Source organism: Coloeus monedula (genome assembly GCF_965178545.1).
Source record: "Coloeus monedula genome assembly, chromosome: 3".
Taxonomy (NCBI): Eukaryota; Metazoa; Chordata; class Aves; order Passeriformes; family Corvidae; genus Coloeus; species Coloeus monedula.
The window spans coordinates 115128059-115137227 of NC_138783.1; the positions used below are offsets into that span (position 1 = coordinate 115128059).

The following is a 9169-nucleotide window of genomic DNA, read 5'->3' on the forward strand; positions in this document are numbered from 1 at the left end:
GGAAATTTTAGCATCCGCAGCTGAATTGCATCATATCCCTTTGCTTGGTGATGAACCATCTTCCTTCATGTGCTTCTAACCTACCATTGAGATTTTTGTGTTAGGTAAGACCACGAGCTGTGCCTCCTGTGACCTGTGTGGATCTGGAGAGACCTGGTGTACATAAATATTCCTGGTGTGGATGCTGTCCCACACCACCATCCCCACCACAGGACCTTTTACAGACTGGACACTGAGAACACGGCATGAAAATGTAGACAGAGGGTGGGTTTATAAAATGGAAAAACTTTGTAAATCTGTGATTCTCTATTCCTTGCCTAAGAATTTTTAATCTGTCACTCTCTTTTCTCACGGTTGCTAAGTACTGTGCTGGTGTTTTCACAAAACTGTTGTCCTCCATATGCTCCTGTCATCCTCACACTGCACTCACAGTAACCTGAGTGATCACAGTCAGCTCAGGGTTCTTTATGGCAATTGGAAAGGTAGGATTGCTCCTTTCCCAGGTGTGCATCACTCCATATTTCCAGACATGGAGCCTCATGTGCCATCCAACTCGGCAGTCATTCCATTTTGCACAACCCATTGGAGCAACTGCTTCATATTTTCACTACCGCAGAAATTCTGTGTCGCCAACAGATTTTATCCTCTCACCTCCTCTTTCAGACTGTTTGTGAGCCTGTTAAGCTGCAAAGGTCCCAGCATAACTCTCTGCAGAAGCCCCCTTATGACCTCTCCCCACAGTGAGCACCATCCTGCCCTCTGCTTGTTGCCCTGTTTTTATCTGGGAGAAAATTTCCCCGTCTGTCCTGTGACAACTTAGTTTCTAAGATCCCTACACTCTTCAAAACATTTTTCCATAGCTCATTGCTCTCATGAGCCAGAGGGCTTTTCTCAGCATCTCTTCTAATTACAAGTCTCCTTTTTAACTCGGGGCAGCCAGAACATCACAAAGGGACGTGGGCATGGGAGCAGCAGGGACTGGGGCCTTACCAGAATTATGTTTTCTCCTTTGTACTCCTTTCCTATTAACTGCTGAAACCAATTTGCCTTTTTGTCACTTTGAATAGTCAGCTGGCACATCCACAGTGATGGGAAGCTGTGTGAGTGACAGTAGCTAATTTGCAGCCCATCTTGGTGATGATACACTTAGGTTACTCTTCCTCCGTGCACTTTACCTTGTACTTCATTTGCCATTTATCAGCCAGTCAATCTTGTAAGATTGTTGAGCTAGCTGCACTTTTTAAAAAATATGAAAAATAATTCTGAATCATAAGCATATTCATCACCTCATTGTTCATCAAGCTTTCCTGATCATTTATGAGGATGTTGAACAAAAATCCTCTCCTCTCCCTTCTGATTGCTCACCTTTGTCTCCTGTCTGAAGTTATTTGTTTATCTCTTTGTGATTTTATTTTCCTGCAGTACTTTTTTTTCTATTTTCTTTATTTGACTTTGGAAATAAAGGTCTTTTTTCTTCTAGTAGCTTCCTTTACTCCTTCATTTAATTATTATGGGTCTATATGTGTGCCTGAGGACACCCTTTTCATATTTTTTGTTCGATGGTAAATATTTACTGAGTTTTTCATATTGTGTCTTTCAATAGCACCCTGCTGTTTGCCAACATTTCACACACTTTACTCTTCCTTTAAGCTCAATTTAATAAGTCTTCTTGGTTTATGTTTCCCTTTTTAGAAGGTAATAGGTCAGGATTTGGACTCCCTCATTGCCTGGGGCATGGTAAACTGGAATGCATCACAACCATTTTCATAACAAGACCTTTCAATGGTCACGTCTGGAATCAGATCTTCTGCATTTCTCAGGAGTTTCTTCCCCTCTCTGGGTCACTACAAATCTGATGGGGTCTAGAAGAGAAACAAAATCCATATTTCCCTGCTTTGCTGGCTCCAGCCAGCGCGTCCTCTTCTCCACAGGCTGGTCCCCACCTCATTTCAGGAACAGCAAGGATTTTCTGGTGTTATTTTGGTGCATACAAAAAATGATGGCAATGCTGAGATCATTGACTGCTTGGACATCCCAGAAGCATTAGGGAAAATTACAGGCTCAGATCTGTATTTCTAAACTGGCACTGGGCTTTGCATCACAACCAAACATTTTTGTAGTGTATTGGATGCTGAAATTCAGGCTTTTAGATCTGACTCAGCTCTGAGTTACATATTTGATTAATTTCAGTAATTAAATCTTTCTTTTCACCTTGGGCAAGGATGTTTGCCACAGAAATGTGACAAAAGTCCCATTCCAGCACTGTCTGTGGTTTGTAAAAATGACATATTCTTTGACAAAATTCCCCTGAAGGAGTTTGAACTCACAAAGTTCAAGTTGATTTTGACAACTGCGTTAGACATCTCTGGTAAGGATCTTTATCAAAGCCATGGATGTCAGGGGTTATTTTGAGCTGTCCATTCCCAGAATTAAGATGCAGGGGTTTCTCTGTTTGTATTTTGACCCCTTGGTGTTATCTGGTGGACAGACAGATATTGTCCTGGTTTAAGGAATTTTATGTGCCAGCTCAAGCCTTTGTGTGCCCCGCAGGGCTGGAAGGAACAAATTGTAGACATCCCTCTCCTTTGCCACTGTTTTTTTTTTTTTCTCTGTTATGATGATTTACTTTAGAGAGCACTCAAAACTTGGGATTTACTCTGTGGGCTCACATGCAGTGCTGTTGGCCCAGTGACAGATTTCTTCATGTCAGCATTCAAGCCACCAGTTACCACAAAAAGGAAATTCCCTTCAGGACAAAACACTCCCCTTAGGATGAAAATCAAAGTTGTTCTGTTTGCTGGTTATTTTAAGTGAAAAGAGATAGAAAAAAAATTACCCTTATCCTTCAAAAGTTCTGGATTAGCAAAATAAAGAGTTGCAGCCTGGCACTGATCCACAGCAAGATCCAATACCAGACGTGGTGATTTCTCCATGTGCTTGCTGGGGAGGAAATGAGAGCACCACAGTGCAGCTAAAAGGGACCAGGGGAGGGTGGTGAGGGAGGACACGGAGCCTGGAGAGGAGGAAGGAGCCCTCCAAGCCCCTTCTGGCCATGGGCACTTGCAGAGCCTGAGATCCTTTACAGAGCTACCAAAAGGTTTAGGTAGGCACCGGCCTCACAGAAGGAAACACATTTACAGGGAAACCCCAGATAATTTTCAAGGCTTTGCTATATAAACATATTAAAGATCTTTAAGTAATCCCCTGGCAGAAAGCAGGCAGCTCATTTATTGCCCTGTGTTTGCTTTACGATGCCAATCAAACGCTCTTTCCGCAGCGAGAGCTCGGGGGTAGATTTGCCTTTGTGCCCGCAACTGGGATCGGGCCCAAGAGGTGACAGCCAGCAGATAAGGGCTAAATTAATGTCCAGAAAGGAGCAGGAGTGACAAATGTTATCTGCAGTTTCAGCTGACTCACACGATGGGCTGATAATCTATTGAGAATTCTGTGGAAGTCCGAAAGCAGCGCGGTCCACCTCGGGATCGCTGCTTTCCCCTCGTGCACGGGCAGTGTTTCAGCCAACCTCACCTCCTTTCTGAGGAGAAAGCTGGTGGAAAAACTACTCTGGACAGGCATCACGGTGGACCTTTGTACATAAGGGGAAAACTGGATTTTAAAGTTTTTAGTCCAACATTTTCTCTAAGTGATGGAGGTAAAAAATGTGATACGAGCTGCTGAGTGATGGAGCACAGCCCTTGTCTGCCTGCAGCCTGGTATCTTGTGAAATGGAGGATACACAAAATATCTAATTTATTAATTGTGACTTTCTGTGAGAAATGCCACCCATGTCTTAAATAGGGATGGATATAAAAAAAGCCCATAAAACATTAAATAAGTTAACCTTTAGGAAAAAGAACCCTATTATTTTTTTCCCTTCTAGAACAAAATCCCTCCCACTTTGTTGGAAATACCTTGCAACAAATAAACTTCCTCCAAAACACAGCTGTAGAAGCTGAAAGTTCTCACTTTAAACTTTGTAATGGAAAGATGCACAAAACAAACTCATATGTAATATTCAAAAGCAAGGAGACACAATTCTGTCAAAGATCAACAAGGTGCATTGAATCTCTTCATTTTGCTGATGAACAGGAAGAGTTACCTGGTGGATTTCCCATCGGAAAAGTGATGCAGCAGAGCACCCAAGGGGCTGCAGCCAGCCCTGCCTGCTCTGCAGATGCCTCCTGTGAGGAGGGTGCAGAGATGGTCCCACCAGCCCACTGCTTCTCCCCCACTCCCTGGTACTGCTCTGGTTGTGTTCAAGAGTTGAGAAGTAGCTAGAAGAAATGTTACAGTAAATGGTAGAAAATTGTCCAGAAGGAAGAATAAAGCCTTCAGCAGTCCAAGTCCCAAGGCCTGTTGTCCCAAAACAGCCCAAAGGCTGCCTTGGAGGCCACCTTTAAACCAGGAGAAAACCACTCAGGGAATTAATTGGTCAAACATGGTGCTTCAGAAGTTTGGTTTTGGCAAAACACATGCAGGTGGTGTTGGATGGGTTGGGAAGTGCTGCTCTGCTTTGGGGATCAGGCAGAGGGAGTGGGGACAGCCCCTGCTGTGGCACCCCTGGAACAGGACCTTGCACAGGGCAGCAACTCCAAAATAACATCGGGACCCTCAGGACTGATGCCTGGACAAGCACAGCATCTGTGGGGCAGGCTGAGATCATACAGAAACTCTCATTTCTTCTCTTGTGTCTCTATGCTGTTGATCCTCTTGGGCTTTTTTTTCCCTGATCTTACCTTCTTTTGCTAAATCCTCTTGTGTGGAAACCAGCAGTGGCCTTAGCTGGGCTCAGTATTTCACAGTCACACCTGCCACTTTCTGTGTTTATGTATTTTTTCAGGTGCACAGTGGTCTCCTGAAGCTTGGAGGTGTCACAGCTCCAGCCCTCCTCCTTTACCTGTTTCAGAGTAAGCATAACCAAAATCTTAAGGCCAGGGAAAAATTAAGGCAGAAAAGATACACCTGGATAGGAAATATTTCACTTATTTTTCAGTAGTGACTGGAAAAGAAAAACTGCCCAGAGGTCTGAAATACTGTAATGAAATCAGAGCACCCAGAGGTTCCTCTGGCACCCAGAGGCACCCAGCAGCATCCATTTGATAGACTGTGGGATCACATAATAGATATGCATCTATAGGTACCTAATAGATACGTGATCAATGGCTCATGGGAGCCCAGAAATTTGTCTCCGGGGTATCAAAATATGCATGGCAACACTTCCTAACCAAACAAAAGAAAACCCAACCTTCTGGGTGAAGCACCAGATGGAACAATGTTATCAGACCTCGCTGGGCAAACACAAGGAGCGCATAAAACCCGCGGCTTCCAGGGGAAGCAGCAGCGCTCCTCTTCCAAGAGCCATGGATCTCAAGGTGGTCTGTGCACTCTCCATCACCCTCGTCATAGCCCTCAGCACCCTGGCAGAGGGAATTGCACCTCCAAGTAAGTACATCCACCTCCTGCTGCCTTCCAGGTACGTGTGGGACCCTCATCCCACCGACTGCAGCCAGAGCCTGGCAGCTTTAACAGACCAGACAGCAAATGGCTTTCTGTGCTGCTCTTTATTCCCAAAGTGGAGCCTACTTTTAAGTGTTTTTCAGAGAGATCTATAGCAAAATGTGAAAGACTGCAGGTGAACTCTTGTGTTGGTGGAATAACCAGGAACCCACTGCAAAGGCAGAGGAGGTTGCTAGAACAGGACCAGGGCTGGAACAGGAACCAGCTTTTTCTAAATTGTCTTCTGGCATTTGGTTTATGCTGCTTTGCCACGTGAATACAGTTTTAAAGGAGCCTATCTGCCTCCTCATTAAAAGAAAAGTAATTTAGACAACTCCAGGAGTGGAAAGCAATGACAGCTGGAGGACAGCTCCAGAAATTCTTGGTTGTGGTTGACTGTGCAATGACTTAAAATGTTAGAAGCATAGCTGCAGCTATTTTCACCCCATCCTATATTTTATAATCACCTGACAAGAATGCAAAGATTTTGTATCTTTACACCTGTTTGAATATCCACTGGACCCCTTAACTCTTCTTCTCTTCACATGAGATGGGCAAAGCAGCAAACATTTAATAGCATAATATTTGAAGTTCTTGGGATTTCCCATTCAGTGTGGTTGATTTGAAGCCCACAAACCACACTGTGCTGGGCTGGCTGGGCTGCAAGTGAGACCACAGACTCTCAAAGGGTGATGTACAGCCCTGACCAAAACCAGTAGGAGTTTAAAAGCAGCTTTTAAACCACTCAGGTTGTGGTCTTGGCAGGGAACAGAAAAGATGGAAAGCATCTAGGGAAAGAGCATCATTCCCAGTGAGCATCTGATAAACACCCCTCTAACAAGTGTGCAAACTGACACCCTGTAACTTTCTCCTTCTGTCCTGAACAGCAAAATGCCAGTGTAAAGTGGTTGCCAGGGAGAGGACAAACTGTGGCTACCCGGGGATCTCAGCAGCAGAATGCAAGAAAATCGGGTGCTGCTTCAACGCTTCAGTCCCCAGTGTCCCCTGGTGCTACAGTCCTAAACCAAAGAAAGGTAATATCTCTGCCAGAAACACTGCTTTACCTTGTGTTTGATTATCCAGAAGTGTCTACAACCAGGGAGCAGTTCTGCTTTTCTCCTTAGGCAAGGAAAGTGGGCACAAACCTCTGTTAGGAGATCAGTGGTAGGAAAACGCAAAGTCAAGCCTTGCTTAGCCATCAGATTTCTGCTTCATCCTCTTCACACGATGTATTTCCTCTTCCTTTAGGCTTCTAGTTATCAAACAACCTGTGCTGATTGTTTAGAGACATTTCAATTTCATTTGTGGTCTTGTCCATGGGTAGAGCAAGGGATCCTCAGCGCTTATCAAAGTGGGTTTGCTGTGTGGCTACTTGTTTGACATCTGTCAGCATCTTGCTTCTATTTTTTACCATTATTTTCTCAGAGAGGATAACAGCTGCTTTCCCAGTCTTAGAAGGATTAGCTGTATATTTTACATAACTGTGTTAAGTAACTGACTGTAATTACCTGTGTTAATTAACTCAGTGTAAGCTACGTTTGCTGGGCTGACAGCACAACTCCTCCTTAGGAGAACTACAGGGCAGCCTCAGCAGCTGCAAAGGCAACATGAAAGGAAGTGAAGGTGCAAAGGCAATGTTACCCAACAGGAGAACCTGATATAAATCAAGATTAGTCAACAGGGATCAGAATTAGAGTAGGAAAAAACAGTTTTGCTTTTGAGCATTGTTTGCTCATTCTTGTAAACTTTGAAAAATGAGCAGCAGGAACTTACAGGGCCATTTTCATAGGACAGAACTGTTCCATCAGAGGAAAACTGAAGTAGTCAAGCTGGGTGGTATAATCTCTTTCCTTGGGATTTCAGTTTTAAGTGCCTGGCAGAGCTGTGATTTCCTCCTAAAAGACTTATTTCCTTATTTCCTTTCTGTAACTTAAGCTGGCAGAGAGGGTTGGGTGGTCCTCTCCCTATGTTAGCCAGGCTGCTCTGGGGTGAGCAAGGGGTCAGGTCATGAATAAAACCCTGGTGTGAGGCCAGTGCATGTGTTACCACTGTGGGAGGCACAGGACTTCTCACCCCATTGCTGGATTTAGGATAGGTAAAGATGTGTTGCTGCCAGACACTTCCAGGGGTGAATTTTGCCTCCTGTGGTCCCTGGGCCACAGCAGCAGTTCATCACTCTTTGGTATTTAGCTTTGCCTAGGAGGCTGGGTGAGGATTTGGGTGAATCTGGTGCCTGAAATTGGTTCAGAGGTCATCAGGGACGTACTCAGGGACCTCACCTTTGTGTCCTGCCTTTATTTGTGAATTACATCACCAGGCAGACGGAGCATGAAGTAACACATTCTCCTTCCTTCCTTTGTTGTTCTTTTTTGCTTTACACAGTGAAGAAAATGTGTCCCAACAATCCTTACACCAGGATAAACTGCGGCCACCCCGGCATCAAGCCCTGGGAGTGCACAAAGAAGGGCTGCTGCTTCAGGGCACACCCCGCCGGTGTCCCCTGGTGCTTCTACCACCGCGTCATGGAGGAAGGTAATGTCCTGCAGGAGATGTCTCCTGTGTCCCTGTGGATGCTCCTGGTAGGGTCCCTGCTCTGCCCAGGCTTGGTGTGCTGTGCCAGCCAGAGATTCCTAAGGGTGGGAGCAGGAAAAGGTGGCCAAACTCTAAAAAAACAGCTTCTTGTACAGAGAGTGCAGTGTTGCTGGTGCATCTGAGGATTTGTGGGCAGTGTGGTAGTCTGGGCTCAGGTGTGAGCTCAAGCCCTCAGCTAATGCCACAGCAGAGTGCAGCCACCCAGCTCACATCCACCTTATCAGCATGAGAGATAAAAGGCTTTGCTTTAGAAATGTGGAATGAAAGTTACAGAAATTTCTGATCCCCTGCTAACTTTGTTTTGATTAGGATTGACCTTTCAGCCTATTTAATAACCAATAGCCTCAACCACATTGTGTTTTGTACTACATGCAATTCACCATAATTTGGTTTTACTGATCTGAGTCATAGTTAGGAAAAACATCTACATAGGGGGGTTGGTTGAAATCACTAAAAAATTGCCTTTTGGTTGTCCTATATCTAGGCAAAACACTTCCTAGCATCTTGTGTGATTTATGGAGAAAAACATGTCCCTTAATCTGCTTCTCCTCTTTACCTCCCCAGCTTGTTAAAGGAGAAACTTCCATCGAGAACTTTGCAATCTTTGGATCTACTCCAATGGAACAACAGACGGAGCTCCCAACTCAGACTTTATATTTTGCAACAGTCATGATTTCTAGACTGTTTTTTATCTGGGATTGACTCCTTTCTGATGAAAAGTTACTGGTAGCTTTTATTCTCTCCGTAGCCTAGCACTGCACAGGTTTTCACTGTAATAAAAGAAGTACGCCACAACTTGTCAGGTTTTTTTGGCTGTCTTTTTTTTAAAGCTGTGTATTTCTCTGTTTCTCAGGAAATTTGGCATGTCAGCAACCTGCTGATGAGGGAGCAGCCACCAGTGCTTCCAAAAGGAACACAGCACTCAGCTTTTTGTGTTAGTTACACTTCACACTTGCAAGTGACTGCTTGAATTTGTTAGCTGGCATCACATGGGCCACTCGTCCTTCTGAGTGCTGGAAATATTCATGGTTTGCCTTTATATAGATATAGATGCGGGTTTGGGCTTTTTTTTCCCCTTGAG

At 44.6% G+C, this 9169-nt stretch overlaps 1 protein-coding gene across 1 annotated transcript; it reads left to right on the plus strand.

Moving 5' to 3' along the window:
• Positions 1 to 5360: 5360 nt before the first annotated feature.
• Positions 5361 to 8660, plus strand: LOC309570847 (trefoil factor 1-like; the record flags this gene model as incomplete). Its single annotated transcript, XM_082277859.1, has 4 exons — positions 5361 to 5442; positions 6384 to 6530; positions 7879 to 8028; positions 8653 to 8660. 4 exons carry the CDS (start codon positions 5361 to 5363, stop codon positions 8658 to 8660), a joined length of 387 nt encoding a protein of 128 aa, XP_082133985.1.
• Positions 8661 to 9169: the final 509 nt, after the last annotated feature.